The sequence below is a fragment of the Meles meles genome, chromosome 9 (assembly GCF_922984935.1).
Source record: "Meles meles chromosome 9, mMelMel3.1 paternal haplotype, whole genome shotgun sequence".
NCBI classification, from domain to species: domain Eukaryota; kingdom Metazoa; phylum Chordata; class Mammalia; order Carnivora; family Mustelidae; genus Meles; species Meles meles.
Window position 1 is genome coordinate 41,128,047 of NC_060074.1, and position 26,561 is coordinate 41,154,607.

Below are 26,561 nucleotides of genomic sequence, written 5' to 3' on the forward strand. Positions count from 1 at the left end.
ATTACCCTTGTGGGAGAGAAGAAAGGCAGCAGATGTTGTAACGCTCCTGTTCAGGGTACGCTCGTGTACCCACAGGGTGCCGAAGGCCACATCCCTCACTCTTTGCTCTCTCTGTAGCCTGCAATCCCCCCCCCCCACCCCCCCGCATCCGATTCCCTGTGTGCAGAGGGAATCCCAGCAAATCACTTCTGGACAGAACAAGCCATCTCTCCCATGGATTCTCATGCTGTGTGAAGGACGGCATGCTTCGTGGTATTGCTCTAGTTCATGTAACAGGAAATTTTGAGCACCAGTTTTTTTTTTTTTAAAGCACCAGTTGTTGTTGTTGTTGTTGTTGTTGTTGTTTTTAACAGCATCACTTAAAGTGAGCCTGAGGCATGATTGGAGGTTTTGCTGCCAGAGCAGAAGGGTAGAAGGAAAGCACCCCAGAAGGGCTCTGCCGGAGACAGCGTAGGGCTCAAGCCGAGGATAGGGATCTGGGCTGTGTGTGTGCTCTGTGTGGTGATTAAAGCAGACCTTGAACAATAAAGCTGAGTTGATGTTCTGAAAACCGGAAATAGGAATGTGAAGTCCAAGGACAACACACAGGAATTGTGCTGTGTCAGAGTTGCCGAGGGGCCTCGAGCTCTTCAAACTCCCACAGGCATTTATTTGCCAAGCACCTACTGTGTGACAAGCACTGTTTTCAGTGTTATCTCTACGTTTCCCGTGTGTTTCGCACAATGCTGTGGACGTGGGTCATACGTCTAAATTTTGGAACCGTTTTAAAAATCAGTGGCATTCAGTGTGTTTTCTGGAACGCCGCTTTCTCTATCAGCAGGTATAAGTCCTAGAACTTTGCGAAGATGATCTGTCAGAGCATCTAGTACATTTTAATGGAGCTATTGATTTCTTTCACAGTGATCACTATGTTTTTCTAGTTGTAAATTACATGCAATAGTGTAATTTGCCAGATCACGTTTCAGGAGTTTGTGTTGTTTGTGTTTTCTTACTTTGGCATCTTTTTTTTTTTTTTTAAGATTTTATTTATTTATTTGACAGAGAGAGATCACAAGTAGGCAGAGAGGCAGACAGAGAGAGTGAGAGGGAAGCAGGCTCCCTGCCGAGCAGAGAGCCCGATGCGGGACTCGATCCCACGACCCTGAGATCATGACCTGAGCCGAAGGCAGCAGCTTAAACCACTGAGCCACCCAGGCGCCCCACTTTGGCATCTTTTTATTGGAAAATCTCGGAAACATGATGAGTGATGAATTGCTTTGATCAGTCTATCTTTGAAAAGGGATTAGTGTATTTGCTTTTTGATAATTGATAATTTAAATTTGAGACAGCTGCTCCTATACAACCAACATGCTTAAAATGAATGAAGAAACAAATGAATGACTAAATAAGTCCAGAGGATGGCTGACATAGACCCTTTCATGAAAATTAGGAAATGGGACAAAATTCTCAGTATTCCTGCCCTCTGCTGGGGATGATCTGCCCAGAGCCAGCATCTTCTCTAAAAGAGCAATTCTGAGTTTGCCCCAGGACATATGTGGTCAAGGCCACAGTCTCCTCTATGGAGCATGACTAAGGGGATTGGGGCCTGGAAGCTTTTCCAGGCAAGAATGCATTAGAACCACACAACTAAGGCCCAACAATGGGCTCCTGGACCATGGGTTTTAGGATGTTGGGACTTTCTGGGAAGTTGCCAGGGAAAATGGTTGCTAAATGTCCCCCTAACTCACCAAATAAGGAGTTTTCTGATAGAAATCAGCACTCAGAACAGTGAAGGTGCTCAATAAATATTCATTAAATGAATGTATAAATGAATGGGTTCCTGCACTTTGCATGGGTGAAACATCTACCAAAATGAATGATTTTTGTTTTAGAGCAGCTAACCACAAAAGCAATTCATTCTTCCTATTAATATATGGATAACAGAACAGATCATCTGTGATGGCAACTATGTTCATTTGTGGTCAGGACTGCTGTGTACAGTAGCTCAGGCCGTGCACTGCTCAATTCTAGCCTACCTTTTACAGAGATGGCAGTGGGAATGGTGTTTTCTCGAAGTGGGCCCTGGAATAACATCCACAACTTCAAAAGGGGTACCTCATTCTGTATTCTCTGAGCAGGGAGGCATAAATCCAAGTCATTCATTTATTTATTTTTTAACTGTCTTAGGCCTGGGGATATGGCAGTGAACAAAGGTATCAGCCCAGCTTTCAAGCTAGTCATCATCTAAAAGACTAGACTAGACAAATAAGTTGTGGGGAAATTATAAATTAGGACCTATGATGGGGATATTATATGGTGCTATGAGAGCTCAAGAGAGGAGTTTCTAATACAGCCTAAAGCAGGAAGTGTGAGGGAAGGTGTGGTGGATCAGAAGATGCTGAGACCTGAAGGATGAATAGAACTATCCAGGCAACATTGCAGAGAGTGGAGGGGAGGGGCTGGAGTGTAGCAGGTACAAATCATTAAGATATAATCACAGGTAATATGTGTGTTGGGTAGCAATCATTGTTCTTGGCACTTTATAGGTATTAACTTCACAGGTATTAAACTATAATGAGTTAAGCACTATTATCCCCAATATAAAGATGAGTAAACTGAGGGAAAGCAAGACTAAGTAACTTGCCTTGTAAATGATGGTGCTAGAGTCAAGCCTGGGTGTCTAGATGTAGAACCTGGGGATCTTTATTTTCCCTTAAGATATTTAAATTATTTTCTTTTTTATACTTTGAAAGAATCTCAGAAGTTACAAGCCCAGTGGACTCTTGAACAACATGGGATTGAACCCAAGTAGGTCTGCTTGCCTGTGGATATCTTTTATTACAATATAACAATGTGAATGTATTTTCTCTTTCTTATGATTTTCTTAGTAACATATTCTTTTTTCTAGCCTATTTGGTTGTAAGAATACAGTAGATAGTATGTATACAAAATATGTGATAATCAGCTATGTTATTGATAAGGCATCCAGCCAACGGTAGGCTATTTGTACTTAATTTGGGGGGAGTCAAAAGTTAGATGCGAATTTTTGACTGCATGGGGGTTGGTGTCCCTAACTCCTGTCTTTTTCCAGGGCCAACAGTACAGTACAAAGAACTTTTTTTGTACTTTTGGACCATTGGAGAGTCTGTTGCTGACCTAATGTGTCATTGTCCTTAAATGCTTCTTAGTGTGTGTTTTCCACAACCAAAGACTAGTTCCTCTGTAACCAAAATATAAACACCCAAATCAGGAAGTCAGCTTGGATACATTATTGGCAACTGATGTTCAGATTCCATTCAGATTTTGCCTGTTGTCCCAGTAATGTCCTTTATGGCAAGAAGATCCAATCTAGTGTTAGTCATTGCATTTTGGTGTCTGCCCTCCTTGGGTTCCATCAGTCTGGAAGTCTTGGCTCACTTTTTGTGTACCCTGACACAAAGATTTCAGGCCAGTTATTTTGTAGAATGTTTTCTTGATTTGGATTTCTCTGACATTTTCTGTGATTAGACTCAGGTTTTGCATTTTGGGCAGCTTACCTTGTTCAGTTTGGCAACTTCTGTATCTTACAAAAACAAAATCACATTGTCTGTATTCTTCTATGACCTTCTATGACCTGTCCCAGGTTCAGAGGGAGTTGGTCACGTGGTTGTATGCGCTTGGCCTGTCCTTGATTTTTCTCTTTGATGGTAGAAGGTGACTGAGGTGTGGGGAGGGGAAGGATTGATTTACCCAGCACCGCATGCTGGTATGAGGGTGACTCAGGACTCAAATTCTGCTCTGAGTTTCTCTGATCTTGCCTGTGTGGAGACCCTTTTGGGCCTCTGAAGGTTAGAGAGGTCGGGTCTTGAAACTCAAAGAAACAGCTTCCTGGGTCCTGATCCCCCCCCCTTCTGCATCTTCCCTAGAGTCTGCCGGCAAGGTGAAAAATTTTGCCTGGGTGGCTCAGTGGTTTAAGCCGCTGCCTTCGGCTCAGGTCATGATCTCAGGGTCCTGGGATCGAGTCCTGCATCGGGCTCTCTGCTCGGCAGGGAGCCTGCTTCCCTCTCACTCTCTCTGCCTGCCTCTCTGCCTACTTGTATCTCTCTCTGTCAAATAAAAAAAAAAAAAATCTTTAAAAAAGAATTCAAAAGAATTAGAAGAAAATCCACAACCAATAAGATACAGGATCATGACTAACAAAAGAAACAGAATAATTAACATTTATGCATGAAGGATAGATTGAACCAATAAGATAATTTAAGAACCAAAATTAGGTTACCGAAAAGTTGAGGTTATAATCAGTCAAGCAAACAAAAGGGCATATGAAGGATTATAGTTAAAATGAAATTGGAAATAAAACAATAAGTTAAAGCTAATAAACTCGCAGAGGCTTAGGGATTTAAATAGTAATATAAAAACAAAATGAAGGGGGAAAAAAGGATTTGGCGTTGAAGCAGATCCAGAAGCCTTGAATTTGAATAGTGGTTATAATTATAAAAGTAAAATGTCAAAGGAAAACATTTAAAGGTGATTAAAATAGGGGGAAATTAGAAGGAAGATAAAAGGGCAAAGTAAGGAAGTTTAAAAATTAAAAAAATGATAGCTACAATAAACCAGAATAATCAAAATAAAGCAAAATTAACTCAAGTGGGCAATTTAAGGAGGATGGGGTCTGCAGCTTAAAACACTAAAGATGTAATTATGAGTGGGTAAAACCCATGCTCCAAGCACAGCCCAAAGGCCATAATTATTATTGTTATTATTATTTTTAATGTTAAAGGAATCAGCAAGTCCAAAGGCTGCCCACTTGACCCCTTAAGAACTGAGCTCCTTACTGGATCCTGAGCCTGTCCGTCACCTCTGGGCGGGGCGGAAAGAGAGAGGTGGGGGCCACGCACATATCTAGCCCCGCCCCCACTACTTGCCCCGCAACCCACACCCGCAAGGTCTTATGGGGAGGTGGAGGAACCCGCCCCTTCAACTGCCCAATGGAGGAAAAAAGTTTAGAACAGCTGAGAATAAGATATAGCTGTCAGAAGTCTATGAAATTAGCTGCATAAACTGTGAAACATAAGCCACAGTTATATTTGTTCTGAGACAGCGTAAAAATAGAAACAATTTCAGAGATAAAAAATTCAAACCTCTTCAGTTGCCCCATCCAAGTGGCCTGAGATCTCTTCAAAGGCTCCCCTGTCCTTTGTTTATGCGCCACAGACCGGGTGGGCCACCCCGGGGCCAGTGCCCAGGTTGGGGAAAGCCAGAGAGGAAATTAATTATGAAGCTCTATTGTATTTTTTTAGTGCTGAGGGCACTGGGCCTCCTCTCTTACTGGGGGAGGTGCGAAAGTGGGTTATTTCCAAAAGGCAGCTGGGCAGGCAAACCCCTCTGTGCTGTGCAAGAGCCTTAGTCTGCACGTCCCTGGGCCCCTGCTGCACCAGTCTGCACAGATGTGCCTTCAAGCTCTGGGTAGAAACCTCTGCCCAGGACATCTGCATTCATTCGTTTATCAGTCTCATCAGTCCTCTGCAAATACTGAGTGCTTCTGGTGTGTCGGAGAAGGGCTAGGTACTCAGGAGGGAACAAAACTTGGCATCTCCCGCCAGCGAGGACCCTGCCGTTAATGCCCCCCAGGCCGCCGTGACCAGCGGTGAGCGCTGATGATTCTGCCCCACCTTCTGGAAGACAGGACGTTGGTAGAGGGTGGGGCGGGGCTGAAGGGTCTCTTTACTTCAGCTCTTGCCTTTTTATTTTTAAAAAAAATAAGCTTTCAAAAAATGAACATAATAAAAATTAAACTTTTTATTATGGGAAATTTCAAACACATACTAAAGTAGGCAGAAAGTAGAATGACCTCCCCCAAGTGGGGCTCCCTGCTCAGTGGGGGAATCTGCTTCTCCCTCTCCCTCTGCCCCTGTTCCTGTGCTCTCTCCTGGTCACTCTCTCTCTCAAATAAATAAAATCTTTAAAAAAAATCCAACCCCCCCAATACCATTAACACACCTTTCAAAATTAACAGTAATTTCTTAGCATCACCAAATATCTGATCCATGTTCAAATTTGCCTGATTGTTTTTGAAGCTTTCCTTCCCAGAGTGTTTGTTTGAAATGATTCCAATGAGGTCTGTACATTGCAGCTGGTTAATATCCCTTTCTTGTTTTCTCCTTGCGCTTTGTTGAGAAACTGGGTCATTTGTCCCATTTTCCTGTTTGGATTTTGCTGAATGTATGTGCATTGTGTTATTGTACCTGTTTCTCTTTCCTGTGTTTTTCATAGTTTGGTAGATCTAGAAGCTGGTTACAGTGAGGCTGCCTCTCTTCAGCGCCTGTATTGCCCCAAATGACTGACTAATGGCAATCCTCGAAAATAGTTTCCTTGAATAAAGGCAGCCCCAAACCTGCAGTGACTCAATATTTATGTCTTGCACTTACAGATTTTGTAAGGACTCTGAGACTCTCCTAGTAACAACCCAAACTAGCATTCATGAACATCCGACAAACTGCCCCCAGGGTTATGGTACGTGGGACTTATACATTTCCCTGGAAACAGGTACAGCTTCCGATACGGAAGTCGTTCCTTGCCCTATATCAGCGATCAAAGACTCACAGGGCCATGCCTGAGTCTTTGCGGTCAGTGAAGGGTTTCATGGCAATGACTATTCTGGAGAAGGATCCAGGATTGATAGTCACCATATTTAATGGTCAGGAGGGTCTGGCTGAACCAGCTGGAGCAGAGTTGTTTAACCAGTGAGGCTACCGGTGTCTGCTCCCTGAGTGTCAGCCCTCGGGTAATTCTAATGTTTAATGCATGTCGACCATCCATGGAATAAGGAGCCCTGCAATTCCCCAGCACTGGCAGGAAAAGCAAAGGTCTTTTCAGCTGGACGTTCAGTGGACAAATATTTTACGCATCAGCCTGCTCAGTTCATGCAGAAAAATTGTCTAACGTGAAATTTTATAATGTAGTTTAATTTTATTCAGAAATGTCCATTTATAAAAGCTCATGTTTGAGTTTTATCCTTTCTTTCATATATATACATATTTATCAATTTGGTTTTTTTTTTTTGAAAGATTTTATTTATTATTTGACAGAGAAAGAACAAGCAGGGGAGTGGCAGGCAGAGGGAGAGGGAGAAGCAGGCTCCCTGCTGAGCAAGGAGTCCTCTGCAGGACTCCATCCCAGGACCCTGGGATCATGACCTGAGCCAAAGGTAGACGCTTAACAGACTGAGCCGCCCAGGTGCCCCTCAATTTTGATTTTTATGATAAGGAATAATTTCTGGGACTAGAACCCTGACTTATGACATTGCATCTATAGTAAAGACCCAATGTGCAACACCTTGACTTGAGATGACCCCAAAGGGTCCGATCTGACAACAGACTGGGGTAGGAGGCTCCCTGTGCCTCCGGGCTCTGCCTCCTGTGAGCAGCTTAACAGGATCACTGTCCTTCTCACAGCCGAGTTTACTCTAGGAACACCTTCATCTTGGGCAGCCTGGGGAGTGATCATGGGGTGTGGAGTTGGAGCCCCTGGATTCATGGTCTAGTTGTCTCACTAGCTGTGCAAACTCAAGCAACCTAGTTACCAACTTTTGCCGAGTCTTAGTTTTCTTGTCTGTGAAATAGGGATAACCATAAGAGAATTTAAAGAGATAGCACACGTTAAGGTCCTCAACAGTTATAGTTCACTTTTTTGTACCCCTCTGTATAGCACATCTGTCTGTAGTAATTGTACTTCCCTCTTGTCCGGCAGCACTGTGACACCCCTGTTGCTGGCATATGGAAGAAGATTTTGCAGAACACCCTTGGGTGTGTTGTGGACAATTCTAGAATCTCTGGGGGTGGGCACTGACTACTAAGAAGATTACAAACTCCAAAGCAGCACCACTCAAGCTGCTTGTAAACTGGAGGACTGGTTCCTGGGTCATTCTGAGTTTGGGGAGACCTCAGTCTTTTAATCTACTCCAGTCCCTACAGCTTCTACTTGCATTCTGCTGCTTTTTACCTTACACGTGTCCCCTTTGGCATTTTCTTGTGCAGGAGACCCAGACTCTACCATACTAGATATGTTTTTGAGTGCCTGGCTATCCTTCGCACACATCTCACAGATAACCTGAAACATGGCTCCCACGAATGAAGTGGGAATGGCCCCATGAATCCTACCTTCTATTCTTTTAACCACTTGGCCCAGAGATAAACACCTGGCCAACCAGATTCTTTTCTTTAGAAATTCTTTCTCTGTTAGAGACCCAAAAGGAAGTATCCATTTGCTGTGGAAAACCAACCTGAAGGGTCATTCTATCCATGGCTGCCATTTTGGGTTATGCACAAGCTGAAAGGCAGTGAGAAGAAGCTGCTCTGAGGAGAGAGCAGGAGAATAAAACAGTCCACAGAGAGAAGTAGAGAGGAGTAGAGCCCACAGCCTTCAAGGAAATGAGAAAGTGGCTCTGGTTCCTGGTGATTTTTCCATCCCTGTCAAGCTGGGCTTCATCTCTTTTATTTGAATTCTTTGGGATTTCAGCATCCTTACAATATCCCTCTTTCACTTGAACAAGTTGAAGTAGGCTTCTGATCTTTGCCGTCAAAGTGTTCTTGACCAGGAACTAAAACAAGGATATCTACTCACAGCACTTCTATTCAGCCCTGTAATGGAAGTCTTTGCCAGTGCAATAAGGCAAGAAAAAAACAAGTAGAAGGCATGAAGATTGGGGAAAAAAAGAACTGAAACTATCATTATTCACAGATGGCAGGATTGTGTGCATAGAAAAAAATCAAAGAAATATATAAATAATTCGAACTAATAAGTGAATGTATCAACGTCATAGGATAAGAGGTGGCCATGCAAAAATTAATTGTGTTTAAACATACTACCAACAGACCATTGAAAAGTGAACTTACAAAACACTGGCATTTAAAATAGGATAAAAAGATGAAATACCTAGGCACAAATGTATTAAAATATATGTAAATCCTCTTTACTAAAAACTACAGGTCATTGCTAGGTTAATTTAAGGAATATCTAAATAAAAAGAAGGTTAGGACATGTTCATAGATGGAACAATGTATTTTTTTAAAATGTCCAAGCTTCTTTGTTTTTTTTTTTTTATTTTATTTTATTTATTTATTTGACACAGAGAGAGAGCGCGCACGTACGGGGAGCAGCAGAGAGAGGGGGAGCAGCAGAGAGAGAGGGAGAAGCAGGCTCTCTGCTGAGCAGGGAGCCTGATGTGGGGCTCGATCCCTGGGATCTTGACCTGAGTCAAAGGCAGATGCTTAACCAGCTGAGCCACCCATGTGCCCCTACATTGAGCAATTTAATGTGTTAATATTAAGCTGTCAGTGATATCCAAATTTACCTATAGAGATGATGAAATCTTAACCCAAATCCTAGCAGACATTTTTTTGGAGTCGAAATTGACAAACTAATTCTAAAATTTATATGGAAATGCAAAGGACTTAAAATAGCCAAGACAATCTTTAAAAAGAACAAAGTAGGAGAGCTTGCGTTACCAGATTTTAAGACTTAGCATAGAGCTACAGTATTTAAGTCAGTGTGATATTGGCATAAGGAAAGACACTTAGATCAATGAAACAGAATAAAAGTCCAGAAAAGACCCACATGTCTGCAGTCAGTGGATTATGGGGCGGGGGGGGGGGGGGGGGGGGGAAGCACCAAGGCAATTCACTGGGGGAAGAGAAGATCTTTTAATAAATGATGATAGAAAAAATGATAAGTGATGATAGAGCAACTGTATGTGTATAGACTCTAGACCTAAATGGGAAAGCTAAAAGTATAAAGTTCTTATAAGAAAAACATAGGAGACTATCTTTAGTACTAGTCTTCATCAAAATAAACATTTCTGATCATTAAAAGACAGGAAGGGGCGCCTGGGTGGCTCAGTGGGTTAAAGCCTCTGCCTTCAGCTCAGGTCATGATCTCAGGGTCCTGGGATGGAACCCCGCATCAGGCTCTGTGCTCCGCAGGGAGCCTGCTTCCTCCTCTCTCTCTGCCTGCCTCTCTGCCTACTTGTGATCTCTCTCTGTCAAATAAATAAAATATGAAAAAAAAAAAAAGACAGGAAGATTAAAAAAGAAGCCGCACTGGTAGGAGATATTTGCAATAGATATATTTGATCATGGACTTGTAGTCAAGATATGTAAAGAACTCCTACAAGTTAAAAAAAATGTTAAAAATAGGGAAAAGACTTGAACAGGAACTTCACAAGAGAAGAAACATGAAGGGCCAATAAATGTATGAAAAGGTGCTCAATATCATTAGTCATCAAGGAAGTACAAATGAAAACCACAGTGAGAAAACACAGTATGTTAGAACAGAGGCAGTACAAAGATTGACATTTCCCAACATTGGCCAGGACCTGGAGTGACTGGCACTTTGATATCTTGCTGGTAGGAGTGTGGAATAATACAACTGTTGTGAGAAATTATTTGGCCCTTCCTAATACTGTCAGGCATATACCTAATCATAAGACTCAGCCCTTCCATTCCTGGGTACACACTTGGAGAAAGAACAGGACACACCCACGGAAAGACTGTCTAAGAACGCTCATAGTGACTTTATTTATAATGGTTGAAAACTGGAAACAGTCCAAATATCCAACAGAAAGATAAACAAATTGTGGTACTTTTCCTAGCAATAAAAAGAGCAATCTGATATACATATATCAGAAATATTATGTTCAGAAAACTAAGCCAGATACCAGAGTGCACACTGTGGGGCTGATCCCACTTTACACATAGTTCAAGAACCAGTAACACTAACTAATGGTGACAGAAGCAGAGGATAGTGGTGTCTGAGAGGGTTTATACTGACCGAAAAAAAGGGGTCTCAGGGAGCCTTGTGGGGCAATGGGAATGTTTTGTTTCTTGGTCTGGTTGATAGTGTTAAAAAGAAAACCACAGGCCCAAGATGACCTCACTTAGGGTAAAGCACCAAGTCAATAAACCAGTTCTCAACACCTCACCTAAGTACCATTTCAACAGCCCAGGAAAATAAACTATACCCAGTGAGTCAGGAATTGTTTGGATCAGCACGGATAAGGTGATCTGTCACAGGGGCCCTCTTGGTCTCCTAATGGAAGACGAAGTCTTCCACCAACTAAAACCCTTGTGTCCCCAAATAAGGTGATCTCCTCTGAAATCAACCTTTTTTTTTTTTTTCCCTGTTTATGATATTATGTTGCCTTGGAAAACCTTTTCCCTTTGGGTCTCCCTTCGGAGCTCCCCTCTACCTGCTGGACGGGGTGCTACCTAATTCACGAATGGATGAATAAAACCAGTTAGATCTTTAAAATTATTCAGTTAAAATTTTTGTTATGTAACAATGCTGAGGTAGGTGTATATAGAGATCCAGATTTATTGCTGTGGACTGAATTATGCTCCTCCTGTTGACATGTCAGAGCCTCAACCCCACACGATGGTATTTGCGGCAGGACCTTCGGAAGAGAATGGGTTTAGTTAGATGAGGTTGTGAGAGTCGGGCCCCTGGGAGGAGGAAGACGTGGGTGCTTGCTTTCTCTCTTCATCTGAGGATGACTGAGAAGGAGGCTGTCTGCAAGCCAGACAGGGAGCCCTCCCAGCGCCTGACCGTGCTGGCATCCCGGTCACCAATGTCTAGTTTCCAGAATGAGGAGAAAATAAAGGTGTGCTGCTTGAGCACCCAGACTGTGGTATTTGTTATGGCTGCTGAGCTGACTAATACATTTGTCCTGCCCAAAATGTGTACGTTTTGTTGTCATGTAAAATTTTCTTCAGTGAGTCCTTTTCAAATGACCTTGATGAAAACTGACTATAGGGACAATGACAAGAAAGAGGGAGAGGTTCTTTGGGGCCTGCGTGAGAGGGACACTCTATGTCCTTCTCAGCTGCTCCCAGTCTTTGTACCATGGAGGGTCCTTTCCTTTCCTTTCCTTTCTTTTCCTTTCCTTTCCTTTCTTTCCTGTCTCTGTTCTGTTCCATTTGGATCATGGAGCCTGCTTTTCCACACACAAATCTAGCAGACAATTATTTTCCCTACTTAGAGCAAAAGGGGAATTTCCAACAGGAGAGGAGGGCTACGGGCCCTGGGAGAGTGACGACGGAAACTTAACAAGAGGTGCTAGTACTCAACTGCAGCCCTCTGAATGAGGGACAGAGCCCCCAAAGTTGGGGACACAGGATGGGGGCCAGAGCAGGTATTACATTTCTTTACACATATAGAGGTCTGAGCCTCCGAATGCTGAGGTGCTGATGATATGAAGCGTGAGCAGGGGAAGAGAGAGAATGGATGCGTCACGTGCATGGGACACACTAATGGTACCCCAGATGTGTCACGTCAAACACACCACGATGTACTGTGGCTCCTGCGTTCCCCAGAGAAATTAATATTTTGATTTTTACCTTTAAAAGCAGTAGCTCGAAGCCCTGGGAACCTGATGGGCCATTGGGAGGAGGCTTTTTTTCCTAGAAAACTTGTCCATAACAGGTGTGTTGCGACTTACCCCGCCATGGAAATCCAGTTCAGGAGATGTAATAGAAACCATGATCATAATGGGGATCCTGAGATTGACCTAAAGGAGTTTTCTAGAACCTCTCTCCTTGCTAGGTCACGAGACCAAAGTTAAGCCCAGGGCTGGCTGGCCTGGGGAGGGTGCAGACAGGAAGGGGCTCCAGCCGTCCTCTCCTCTCTCCACCTGCACCTGCCTGTAGCCGACGCCAGCTGCCGGGCCGTGCGTGGATCTCAGGATCTCAGGCAGACCACACACAGCACTTTTCTGGTGACTCTTAGTTACAAGCAGACAGTCTCTTTTGCTAGATTTTTAGAAAAGCACCCCAAACTTGCTGCACAGTACCAGCACCCCTCTTCTCCCAGCACAGGCCTGCCTCAGCTGGGAAGCCTCTACCTACCCCCTGCTCCATATCTCCTGCCCCCAAAGATTTTTGCACCCCAGAGTGGGGTACCTCTGGGGTTCTCTGACCAGAACTCTGTGGCATGTGCAAAGCTCTCAAGACACTTTATGACTCCCCAAGTTTCTCGGCCACTTTCTGCCAAGGTCCACCTGGCCCCCAGCAGGAAGCCATCTTGGGTGGTTCATAGCCAGTTCCCTTCCTTGAGGTCCACACTTGGCTCCAAGAGAACATGTGCCTCTGCCTTGCCTTTGGTGTGGTTGCCCCTCACCCCCGGCTCAGCCCTTACCCCTTCCCTCCCATGAAGCTGTCAGTCAGCTCATATCTAGATGTTTCCAGGAGCAAGCCAGGTTCTGGTCTGTGTGTCCCCCAAATTTCAGAGATTTCCAAGTGGATCTTTTGACCTCCCCCCCCCACTGGGGTGAAGATGGGGGATATGACGTTAATTTCAGATGTCAACTTGGTTGGCCATGATGCCTTGACATGTGGTCAAATATTATTCTGCTGTTTCTGTGAAGATGTTTTTTGAGACTATTTAATTGAAGGACTTTGAATACACTTTATCTGTGGGTGGGCCTCATCCAAACAGTTGAAGGTCTTGCTAGAGCAAAGTCTAAGCTCACCGAGCAGAACAGAATTATGCAACAATTCCTTGAGTGTCCAGCCACAAGCCCATCCAGAGGATTCTACACTCACCAAGCCACCACAGTTGTGAACCGGTTCCTTACAATGAGCTCCCCACACCTGTTCCCTGTCCTGCTGGTTTTGTCTTTCTGGGGAACACCCCTGGGAAGGAGTGAGCAGCTCACAGTTGGCCAGTCTCCATCCCCTTACCCTCTTTTTTATACGGAAACATTTGCATACTGGTGAGGAAATGACCACTGTCCTGAGTCCTTTTCCTTTCCCTGCTCCCAGGGTCCTTCCTCTGCCTCTCTGGGACCCTTAGTAGAATGTTGGGTCCTGCTTGTCAAATATTTGTCCTGTCACTCCTGCTGATCCCTGGACGTGAGGGGTGAGCTAAGGCTGACCTCTCACCCACTGTCTCTTGGAGCTCCCAGTGTAGGTGGGCAGATATTTACAGCGGTGATTTTTGGCTCCTAAGCCAGAATGGAGGCGACAGGAAGCAGCTGACTTTAATATATAATTCCATGTAAGTGAACAAGGGCATTGTTTATTTGTATATATAAATTCATTTTATTATTAAATTATATTATATTACATATTTAAATTATTAAATTCTATATGTAAGTATATCAGATGTATAAAAATTATATATATAAATATATAAAATCAATGGCCGATGGTCAAAGTAGTATCAGGAAGTAACAGGCTGCCTGTCACCTGGGTCTGGGACGAGATGCCTAGCCTGTACTTTCCCCGTACAAATACAGGAATGCTATTTCCCTGCAACCATCCAGGGATTTGAAGAAAGTATGAAGTCTGGGAACTTAAGGAAATAAAGAGAGATGGGTGTCCAGATTTTGCTACAGCGAGACTTCCTCATAGTGTGGCTTACAAACCAGCAAAAAATCGAAACTCCCTTGGGTCAGAGATTGCTCTTGCCTCCCTGTATCCATTCTCCTTTATTTCTTAGTATGGCACCCATTCACCAGGGGGTGGAAACAGACCTGGTTTGAAAGAGACCTACATTTCCTAACTTCTCTGCAAGTATAGGTGGCCACGTGACTCAGTTAATTTGGGCCAATGAGATATAAGCCCCAGTAATTGAGTGGGCTTCAGGAAACTCCTTAAAAGGAGAGCAGAATAGACTGGTATGTGCCCCCACCACCCTCTGCTTTCCTCCTTCCCACTACCTGAACCGTGGCCGTGATGGCCGGAGCTCTGGCAATCACCTTGACAGCTGGGTAGAAGGAGACTGGGTTCCTGGAGGTACGAAGGAGATACTGTCGCAACCCCCAAGCTTCTTTCACTCAAGACCCAAATAGATCTCGGTCTCATTAAGCTGTGTCATTTGGGTTTTTTGTTTACAAGCAGCTAAATTTAGTCCTAGCTGGTACAATACCCAAATGTCCAACAACAGTAGCATGATTAATGAATTATAATTCAATCATACTATATAGATTATTTTATAGCCATTGAACGATTGTGCAGAAAAATATTTGGTAACGTACAGAAGTGTTTGTGTGACATACTATTAAGTCTGAAGACAGGATATATAGTAAGATCCCATTTTATGAAGAGAAAATGGGCATAAACCATACAGGAAAAAAAAACTTTGCAATGGTTACATTAAAACCTTTCTGGTGGTGGTGCAATACAGAGATTTTCCTTTTCTACTTCTTGAAATCTGTAGTATCTACAATTTCCTAGTTTTGTGATGAAAGAGTAGCAATGGGTTATTATTATTATTTTTTTTTTTTAGAAAGGAGATGGTGGAGTTTTTTTTTTTTTCTTTTTAACATGGGCAACAAAAAGTGACTTTTTAAAAAGAACCATGAGACACGCTTGCAGCCCTGTCAAAACTTTGCCACAGTGATCCCTGCCACTTCTGGTGGTGAACCGCCCCTCTTGCCTGTTTGCTTTCTCTTACCTTGTTCTCTTGGCTTCTGGGTGTGGCTGTATTGGGATTTTCCACCGAGACCTTCTGTTCTGGGGGGAATTCAAGGTCAGGGGCTCATTTACAGACTGTCCATTTTCCAGTGAATCTGTGACATTTAAGAAAGGCAGAGAGTTAGAAAATGTGCATCTCCCCCCCTTTCAGGCAGTTCTCTTGGTGACAGGGACAGCAGCAAGTTTCCCCAGGAATGAAGAAGGATGCTTTTCCTGTCATGCCCCCTCAAGGGGAATTTGCCACGGCTTGCACGAATTTGGCTACATGGGATGCCATCTCTACAAAAGTTATGATTACGATGCAAGAAACTTCACTTGCTTAGACACAAACACACACACACACACACACACACACACACACACAGAGTGAGAAAAGAATATTAGAAATGAGATGGCAACTTAGACAAAAAACTGGTCAACGACTTAGAGGCCAATAAAAGCAGAATTACCAGTGTTATTGTTCCTACTGGACTAAAATCATTTGCAATGTATTGAAATTTTAACATCTAACTTGACAATGTCTGAGTCCTAAACACTGTTAAATAATAAGCCAAACTCCCTCCCCTGGGACGTCAATCCACGTTTTAGTGTGACTTTGAAAAGGCAGCCCTTTAGCAGAGAGAAGTCAGAGCATAAATCTCCTTTTGTTTGGGAGCGGGCCAAGGAAGCCACTGATCTGTTTTGTCTGCCCCTTCAGGGACAGAGCTGGGGGAGAGTTTTCTCCTTGGACTCTGGAGCAGGAAGCTTGGGGCTGTCGGGGAGTCACCTCCAGGGAAGTGAAACAGGGAGTCACTTTAAAAATAATACTCTGAGTCTGATAAAAATATTTATAGTCTGGACATCAATGGCATCTTTGAGGATGGCAAGAAGTGAAGTGACCCTTGTTCTAGTCTACACTGGCGTCAGCATTCTTGGCTTGGCTTGGGAAGCCACACACTCTTTCCCCTTTGACTCAGTTTCCCTCTCCAGGCTCATCTCCAACCAGTCCCACACCTGCCTTTGCTCCGGCTCAAAAAGACCCCCGACTCCTGACCCCTGGGCAGCTGTATCTCCTTTTCATTCTGCTTGCAATGCTCTAACCCTGAGAGATTCGATAGGGCCCTTCTAGCCACGTGCGGCTTAGTCCGCCCTTGAAATGCGGCTGGTGTGACTCAGGAAGTGAATTCTTCACTTCTTTTTAACTTACATTAATCTAAATTTAAATGTAAAAACCAATACTCAGTTTAGTTACCGGAAGACTTTTAAGGCTATATGGAACAGTCTGGGCATGCAAATCTGCTTTTCTGACTGCACATTTTATGAATCCTAAATCCAGATCAAATATTTCCAACAAAAATATTCCACAGCTTTCAAAGACATCCTGCAAAAAAAAAATTGCAAAATGTCTCATGACTAACTTTTTATATCAATTATTGACTGTATGATGGTATGATCATATTTTGGAGGCATTGTGCTCAATAACACATGTTGTTAGAATGAATTTTACCCATTTATTTTTACCTTTGTTAACGTGGCCGCTGGGAAATTTGAAACAACATAAGTGGCTTGTATTATATTTCTGTTAGAAAGAGCCTCCCTAACCCCCTTCTCCATCTGCCCAGGCTTTGAACTAGAAGGATTTGAACTCCAGGCCACTCACTAGCTGTGTGATTTAGGTAAGTGACTCAATCTCTCGTTGTTTCAGTTGTTGTTTTTGTTTTTAATCTGTAAAATGGGTATAGTAAGAATACCCATAACACTGAATACCTCTAAGTGCTCAGCCAAGTTAGCTCTTGTTCTCTCTCTGGCCATGTCCCCCTAAAAATGCCGCTAGAGCATCATCTCCTTTGGGGAATCTTTCCCAACCACACCTGAAGGGTCTTGTTCTTCACCTTTATCTTCCTTGTAAACTTCGAGGCATTGCTGGCCGTCGATGACATCATTACAATATTGCTGGGTCCCTCAAGGGCAGAGACTCCAACTTTCTCTGTGTCGGATTGTGTTTCTCACTTTTCATTTCATAAGATTTTCGAACATACTCAAAAGTTGAGAGGGTCCTATGATGGACATTCCTCCAGCTTCCACGAGTATAGCATTTCCATCATGTTTCTCTTGCTCTTAATTCGGTCCTTGATGCATAATTTTGGTAGTGTTTGTAGATAGCAAATACCCACAGATTGCCACCCCTCCCATCAAGCAGGGGGAGTCTTGACCTCTGGGTGCCCTGCTGCGATGGGAACAAGTCCGAGCCAGCCTACTGGAGGTTGAGCAGAGACTAACCCACCTTGGCCAACCAGCTCACTTGCCCCCAGTGAGCCCAGCGAGACTTCCTTGACCTTCCAAGCCCACATGAGCCACCAGCAGACTACAGAGGTGAGACAAAGCAGTCCAGACAAAACAACCACCCAATGAACCCCCAGAATCACGAGAAATAATAAATATTGTAGTTTTATCTTTATGTATTGAGGGCGATTTCCTATGTGGCAAAAGGCTCCCCAATACAGAGTTCGGTGAATGTCTTGAATGAATTCATGGGTTCATGCCACATCCAGCAAATGGAAGATTATAGACCATCTGGTGGCAGGTGCCATACCCCAGGGGCTAAGAAACTAGCACCTAGTCCATACCCCTAGCGTGCTGCCCACTCAGGCATGTGGGCAAGTCACAGAGAAAGGAATTTGCAGCTCTGACAGCCCTCTACCAATTGTAAAAGTTTCTGAATCATATTCTGCTCAGGAATATACTTTAAGCAGATAAGATGTGCTAGGGACTCACTGAAAAGATTAAGGGACCCAGCTCCAAAGCTCTTTTTGCCAAAGTATTCATCTCAGATATTTCCAGTGCAGCAGAAACTCTGCCCATCCCAGCAACCATGAGAGAGAACAAAGACAGGACCTCAGCGCTCAGGAAACTCATGTTCCCAGATATCCCCAAATGTGGACAGCTCCAAGCCTCCCTGCTAGAAGGCATGGACGTCTGGGGGTGTTTTGTTGAGTCTTGGAAAAAGATGTTTCTTTTGAATAGAAGCCAGTCCTATTGTACAGTTTGGGTCAACACTTTCTCCTGAAGTGCCCACGTCATATTGCAGGAATTGAATCCTTTAGACAACAGCTTCAAAGTGTTTCTTTTACTAGACCTGTCCTTGATAGTCTTCAAGGCCTTTTACTCTTCTTTTATTTAGTTGGGGCCCTTCAGTCCTGATGACTCCACCTAGCTAGCAGGGGACAGCGGTGCCAGCTGTCCCTGGTACTCACCTGCCTGGTGGGGGGTATTTTGTTCAGGAGCGTCTCTGGCTTGGCCTTTGCTTTTGCGTTTCACAGTGCGATTGAAGATGGAGTTTCTCTGAATTGGGATGCAGTGGCCAGGTTCTCTGTCTTGCGTCCCTCGGTTGGTGTGGCATGTTTTCTCATCTTCTGAGAGTAACTCGGGTCTCCCCTTGTCCCATGCATCATCAGTCTGGGAACCGCTCACCAATTGCTTCCAGGGCTTTCTCAGACCTTCAGATTCCCTGGTCTCCATGGAAATCGGTCCAGTTGTTTCTCAGCAGAGCGACTGGAGATGGGTAACCTCTCCAGCTTCACCAGCCTGAGTGATTTGGAATAGAAAGAGAACAATTTTCTGTTAGGGACATCAGGCTAACTGTGCCATTCAGAGTCTGGTCTTCCACTCCATTGAGATCTGATGACATTTGGAAGAGTCTGCACATCTGGGCGACTGCATCTTTCTCAATGTAAATTACAGTTTAACCACTGCAATTTGGATACATTCATGTATCATTTTATAATTGAAGTTTGTTTATTCTATTCATAGGACGCACTTTTGGGGAAAATGCTTAAAGTGGCTTGTATAACTAGCTTTCAAGTAAACATCTTCTGAGTCATTCAAGAGAAGGAGTAGCAAAAACAGTGAGTAGAATGCCGGGAAACCAAAGTAAAGAAAGGGAAGATATACAGACATACCCAAAAGTAAAGTCTTGGGGAGACTCAAAGGGGCTAGCAGCGAGGGACGGTCATACAACAGTAAATTCAGAAGTGGGAAGACTTGAATCCTCTCATCACCTACTGGTGGCTAGGTTGAGTTGGTAGTTTTGTGGCCTCTCTGATAGGGTGATGTTTTACGGGAGCTGTGGGAATGAGCCCTCCCCCACCCCACCACCTGGGGTAACAGAATGGTTGCCTCCCTCTGGGGTGACCATAGTGGATAGCATCAGAACCCTCTTCACAGGAAAAGGGGTGTAATCGAATTATACCAGGACTGTCCAGGCAAACCCCATTTCCTTCCCAACAAGAGCCTTCCAGTGTAGGGGCTCTTGGAGTGGTGAAGGACAAGATGGACCCGTGAGTGGAGTGTAAGCTGGGCGGGATGGCGTGCTAGACTGGAGAGCCATGCTAGGCTCTCCGTGGCTTCCCATCCATCTGAGGGTTGAGGACCTGGGCTCCCATGGACTCTATGTAAGGGGTACATACATTGTATGCAGAGGCTGTATCTATGTGAATATATCTTTCTTGATTACAGGTGCAGAACTTCCATTATGTTTTCAAAGAGTTTAGAGACTTAGGGAAGATTTTCTTTTCTGGTTCTGTTTTCTTCTGTTAAAAAAATGTGAAGAATGGTGCTGGATTTGAGGCACCCCTCCCCCTTTCCCACTGCACCTTCTGCTTACAGCAGGTGCCCTAGCGACCCCAGGTGCTGCCCTCAGGTTCTCATGGGTGAGTTCCCAACCCCCTCTTCTTCTCCTCACCCCCGTCCAAAAACATTTCAGGGCAGTTAGGCAGGTGACCTTAGAACATTCAGGAAGGGTGGCTTCCCTTGCTCCAGGCAGAGTTATCTTTGTTTATCTAAGGCAGGAATTCGGACTTTCTGGTCAAGGAGATTTGAGGACTGAGGACTGCTCTGGTTCCTGGAACTAGCTACCTAATGACACAGAAGCAGAAAGTTTATCCTGGGGTGTTGCCTCCGTTCCTACCTGCCTGCAGGTCTGGTGGTAGCCCATTGATGACCCTGCCTATAAATAATCAGCTAAGCAGAAACAAGTGTTAAAGTATTAGAGGTCAGGGAGCACTAAGACAAGGGCCTGCCTGGGGCAGCTGGGCCCAGCTTGTGAGGAACTGAGGAGCTCCTTCAGCACCATGGCCAGCTCTGGGACCCCCGCAAGTCCTGGTAGTCCCAGCGTCCATGTCCTGGTCCATAATGCTGGGGTGTGCCCTGTGGGATCTACTGGAGAGGCCCTGTCCTCCTGGCTAATGCTTTGCTTCAGAGAGTAAAGCTGTGATTTCAGGAGGCCAGGGAAGACCACATAGAGGCCAAGAGGTCACATTTGGGGGGAATCCCTCACAGGACTACCTGGCAGGGCAAAGTTTATTATAAACGTGGCAAGAAAAGCACAGCTTACAGGCAGGAGGGGTCGTTTCCATTCACACCAAATTGAACCCCAGTCAGCAAGGGGATGAGAACCAGAGAGAGAATGAGAGGTTTCTATCCCAGCCAGATGGAGGGGGGACCCTCTGCCCTGCACTCTGATTGGGAACAGGGAGGGAAGACCCAGGAGGGCCAAGGTCACGGTCATCATAAATCTTCCCTCTGGGGCCTGGGGCATGGAGTGGGTAGATTAAGACCATAGGCAAGGATAGATTTCAGCTTTGGGGTTCAGAGCTGGCCAAAGGCAGAGCAGCTGCTCTGGGAGGCAGTGAGTTCCCTGTCACTGACAGTGTCCAGACAGAGTCTCGATTATAAGAACCAGTGACTCTGGCCTACCTACCAACATTCCCTTCTCTCCTGTTTCACTTGCCTTTGTGCCTCCTAAGGGTATATCTTTGATCTGGGGGCAGAGGGCAGGTGGGCAGAGGTCCCGTGGGTGCAGGGTGGGGCAGGGAATGCAGGAGTTAATTGTGTGTTGGGATCAGTCTGCGGAGGTCTGTGAACTGGGTCCGAGAGTCCCAGCTGCATCCTTGATGACGGTGAGTGAGGAGGTGGCAGGATCCCAGAAGCTCTGGGAGGGCCACTGGGCTGGGGGCCCCAAGGCCAGAGGGCAGGTATCACCCAGGTGTGGCAGGTAGGGGCTGGGGCAGGGAAGATGTGCAAGTGGAATGACAGGATCAGCGACACTCGGTGGTTTGGGGTGGAGCAGGGAGGGGCTGTCCCCATCACAGGCCACAGGCCATGGTGACAGTCAGGCCATTGCCTGTCATTGCCTGTCAGGTAGTCTGCTCTGGGTTGGAACAGGCTGATTTGAGGACGTACACTTGAAGCACCTCCCAGGAGGAGTGTGTGCAGCTGGACGTCTTTGACTGAAGCTGACTCTTAGGAACAGGGCATCTCCCTGCTCTGACCAAGGGCATCTTGAAGGCCTCTGTGTTGTGGCCCTGAACACAGACTGGGTTTTGGCATTGAAGGTGATTATTATTATCATCACCATGGATTATTTTAGGTTGTTTTTTAAAAAATTAAGGTAATTTACATATAGTGCAATTTGCTCTTGTTGCCATGTGGTTCTGAGTTTTGGCAAACACAGTTTGACGTAACCACCACCCTAATCAACACACGGGCCACTCTAGCACCCCAGAAGTTCCCTGTGCCCCGCTGTCATCAGCCCCTCCCGCACCATCTGCTGACCACCACTCTGTGCACATTCCTTGTTTGCCTTTTCTGAGCCGTCCTACAGATGGGACGACACAACATCTGGTTCCCTTTGGTTGGTGGGATCCATGACGCTCAGCTGGGCTGGGTGAGTGCTGATCGCCAGCGTTGACGGTGCATTGTTGTGAGATCACGGAAGCCTGCGTGACGTATGGTGAAGGGCGCTCGGCTGGGAGGCAGGGGACTTGGGTTTGAATACCCACTTTCTGCTACCTGTAATCACCTACTCACGCTGGGCGAGTATGGGCCTCAGTGTCTCATGCAGAAACCATGGCGGTAGGTGGGTGTTCATGGGGTGCTTAATTAGCTCTCAAAATCTGAGATCTAGGGCAGTGGGAAGAGACCCTCAGAGGGAACCTCGTGGCCTGATGAGAGCCCTGAGGTTGCTCTCAAACCATCTCTATCATTTTCTTTACACGAAGTTTCTCTGAAACCTCGAGAAAATGCATTCCAACTTTAAGACAGCACGCACACACACAAAATTTGTGAAACACTCTGAACAACAACTCTAATTCCACCTCAATTATTGCCTATTTCAGGCAACTGTGCTCTACATCTGAAATATTTTATAATCACTTGAATTCTTCTATTCAAGTGATTAACTGTTGGAGAGCCCGGCAGCCCGCCTCCCATCTCCTCATGTTTTTCTTAAACTCTTCAGTAGCGTGAAGCCCACGTGACTCCATTCCATGCGGCTCTGGGGCAGAAAGGCACGGGGCACGTGTGCGGTTGGAAACTGCGTTTGCACGCCTTCCGTCCACTCACTCAGGGAGCACCGCCAGGGTGCTCTCCACGCCTGGCCCCTGTGGGTGCGGCGAATGCATTCTCTGCCACATCTGCCCCCAGTTCTCCCTCCAGACGCTTCGGAAGGGCAGGACTGGGTCTCTGTTTGGCACTCTCTCTGGTGCTGGGCACACGAAGGCCACTGGCTGTTTGGAACAATGGACGAATGGATGAATGGTTCCCTGAGGTCCGTGTGATAATCACCACTATTTTCTAGACAAAGAAGCTGCAAGTCAGAGAGCCCTGGCAGCTTGCCTGGGATCCCACAGCTGGTCAGTGGTTTGGTGAGGCTCACAGCCTACCTGTTGTATTTGTTTGTTGGGGAAAACCTGAAATCCCTGTGATGTGGTTGAAAGATGCCGTTGTAAAGACTGGTCAAAGGCTGGCAAGGATGAATCAGAGGCAGGAGTGGGGGGGCGGGGATTTAGGCTGTTCTCTGTGCTAGCTGTGTGGCTTCAGGCCTATGATCCAAGGGTGACTATTAAAGCTCCTGGCTTTTGGCTGAGACCCAGGGGACCTCCCTGCATGAGTCAGCAGCCTGGGAGATCAGGGCACATGGGAGAAGGTGGTGGGGAGGGGAGGAGGAAGCTGGCTGCAAGCCCAGCTGTGGCGACTCAAGCCAGCTGCTGGGGGAGGGGGGCTGATGGTGGGGTGGACATGGGGAGGTGTATCCCCTAGACCAGGGCCTTTCAGATGTGCGTGCGAGGAGTCACCTGGGGCTCTTATGAAGACACAGATTCTGACTTGAGACATCCAGGGTGAGGCCGGGGATGCCAACCCTGTGAGTCTGTGGACCAGCCTCGAGCAAGAGCCTTACGGAGCAGGATCACAGCACCTTTAGCAGTTGCGGGAACAGGAGCCTCCAGGGATCTCAGCCCCAGGCTGCCCCTTGCTTTGGCTAGGGTGGGTCATGTCTGCTGCTGGTCTGAGACAGTCGTGATGGAGAGGAGAGCTGGGGCAGGCAGCAGGAGGGGGTGTCAGGAGACAGGCAAGGGGGTGCTGAAGCAAGTGCTGGAGGGAAGAATCTTCCAGGGCATGTAGTGAATCTATGTGAGCCATCTGGGCACCTGCTCTGAAAGAGACTCCTGGGGGCACCGGGGACAGCCTGTAAGACCAGGCTTGGCCTTCACACGGCTAATAGGGGCCACAGGAGGAAGCCAGTACTGCAGAGCAGAGAGGCAAACGATGGACAGGGAGGACAGTGGAGGGTATGTGCAGGGAAGGGTTGGGGTGAGCAGCAGATCATGGGGAGCCCTGGGTGGGGAAGTTTCACTCCCTGGTCAGTCAGAACCTCCCAGAGGGAAGTTCAAGGTCACTGCCCAGAGCTGGGGGCAGAGCGTGGGTTATCCAGCGGAAGGTCCTAGTGACTCTAGACGGGAACCCTTGGGGAGGATTTGCCGCAGGACTGCACTGAAGTCTCCACCTTGTCTTCGGGGAGGAGCCCGGCACACTGGTGGCTGCGGGGCGTGTCAGCTGTCCAGACAGAGGGCAGGAAGATGTGGCCTCAAGGGAACAGTGAAGGGGCCTTAGCTGTGACCTGACGACAGGAAGGGCTTGGACTCTGTCACAGGGCGCAGGTGGCCCTCTGTGAAAAGGTGGGGCCCTGAGGAGGGAGGCAGGCCTGGCCTATCCCAAGTCACCCGTATCATTTCAGCTGTCATTCCCGGTCCTGGAACCGGTCCCTTAGACTCCCAGGTACCTAACGGTGTTTGCCTTGATCGATAATGCTCCCCAAGCCCTACCCCCATCCCTGCAAAGTGGGAAACCTAGAGAGGAAGGTTTTAGGTAGTAGAGAGAAAACGAGGACGTTTATGGTTTGGCAGGAAAGCCCCAGCAAGGGAAGAACCTTGTAAAGCTGCCCTAGAAGATGCTGCATGGTCGGCATGGTCTGAGGCCCCATGCTCCCCGGAGAAAATGTAGAAAAAGCAGATGAACACAAGGAAGACAGCTGTGGCCCTGCTCTGAACATTTTCATGTTCTCAGTGGGAACAAAGGACAAAGGAGAGGAAAGGAATGGAACAGCTGAATGGGAGAGAAGGATCCTAGCATGTTTTAAAGTGGAAATTCAGAAATTGGGGAGTACGAAGGGCGGGATCAGAAAGGTGACAGAAGGAGAATTCAGGGCAAGGCGCCGGTGCCAGCTGGCTCGGCACATGGTGAAGCCCTGGTGCCTCGTGGCCACAAGGGGCAGCACTAGCTCTATGATGTGGCTGGCTCAGAGTGGGAGTTCCCTGGGGAGGGGAGGGGACTGTGGTCCTTATGGAACCCAGACCATGGCTGAATAGGAAATATAACTGTATAAAAGTAACTGAGGGGGAAGGCATAGAAGCAACTGAGGGGGGAGGGAGATAAAGGGAGAGGGGTAGAAGTAACTGAGGGGGGAATAGAAGTGACTGAGGAGGGAGGGGATAGAAGTGACTGAGGGGGAAGGGGGTAGAAGCAACTGAGGGGGAAGGGGTAGAAGTAACTGAGGGAGGAGGGGGATAGAAATAACTGAAGGGAGAGGGGATAGAAGTAACTGAGGAGGAAACCAAAACAGTCTGGTACTGGCACAAAAACAGACACATAGATCAATGAAACAGAATAGAGAGTCCAGAAACAAACCCATGCTTTTATGGTAATTAATCCTCCACAAAGGAGGCAAGAATACACATGGGGAAAAGACAGTCTCTTCAACAAATGGTGCTGGGAAAACTGGACAGCTATGTGCAAAAGAATGAAACTGGACCACTTCCTTTCACCATACACAAAAATAAACTCAAAATGGATTAAGGATCTAACTATGAGACCTGAAACCCTAAAACTCCTAGAAGAAAACATAGGCAGCAATTTCTTTGATATTGGCCATAAGAACATTTTTCTAGATTTGTCTCTTGAGGCAAGGGAAATAAAAGAAAAAATAAACAATTGGGACTACACCAAAATAAAAAGCTTTTGCATAGCACAGTAAAATATCAACAAAAGGTCAAGACAATCTACTGAATGAGAGAAGATATTTGCAAATGATATACCTGGAAAAGGGTTAGTATCCAAAATACATAAAGAACTTATACACAGCTCAACACCAAAAAAAGCAAATAATCTGATTAGCAGGGGCAGAAGACAAACAGACATTTCTCTAAAGAAGACATCTGAATGGCCAACAGACACATGAAAAGATGCTCAACATGGCTTATCATCAGGGAAATGCAAATCAAAACCACAGTGTGATATCCCCTCACACCTGTCCAAAGAGCGAGAAACAAGCGTTGGCGACGACGTGGAGGAAAAGGCACCCTCGTGCCCCGCTGGCAGGAATGAGCACTGGGGCAGCCCCTGTGGAGAACACAATGGAGGGTCCTTAAAAAATGGAAACTAGAACTACCCTCTGGTCCAGTAATTCCGTGACTGGGTATTTACCCAAAGAAAATGAGAACACTGCTTTGTAAAGAGATAAGCACTTCTGTTTAGTGCCGTGTGATGTACGTCGGGGTTCTCTCTGAGAGGAAGGCCAGTGAGCAAGGCCCTGAGGCTGACAGGAGGGCAGAACTTCCAAACTGGACTTGTTGGCTTGCTTTTGGCTTAAGAGGGAGAAAAGTAAAGATGAACCTCGGTTATCCGCTAGGGCTGTTGAACTGATACAGTGGGAAAGGAAGCAGGACTGTGAGGGAGAAGTGGGGCCTGAGGTCAGAGACCGGGGGCGCATTTGGCCGGAGGCTGGATTTGAACACAGTCTGATGCAGCAGGGTCTGAAAC

The 26,561-nt window shown here is 46.1% G+C and overlaps 2 protein-coding genes across 4 annotated transcripts in view; one reads left to right on the plus strand and one right to left on the minus strand.

Annotated features, from left to right (window-relative positions):
• The window catches only part of NGEF (neuronal guanine nucleotide exchange factor), a 101,636-nt gene that overhangs the window by 53,936 nt on the left and 21,139 nt on the right, over positions 1-26,561 (minus strand). For both annotated transcript variants that reach the window (XM_046019449.1, XM_046019450.1), the window contains exons 2-3: positions 18,662-18,992; positions 15,409-15,523 (exon numbers count right to left, since the gene is read on the minus strand). In XM_046019449.1, coding sequence (XP_045875405.1) covers positions 15,409-15,523; positions 18,662-18,926 — 380 coding nt within the window. In that variant the 5' untranslated portion in view covers positions 18,927-18,992. The remainder of the gene's footprint in view (positions 1-15,408; positions 15,524-18,661; positions 18,993-26,561) is intronic.
• The window catches only part of NEU2 (neuraminidase 2), an 84,108-nt gene that overhangs the window by 15,858 nt on the left and 41,689 nt on the right, over positions 1-26,561 (plus strand). The window lies entirely within an intron of this gene.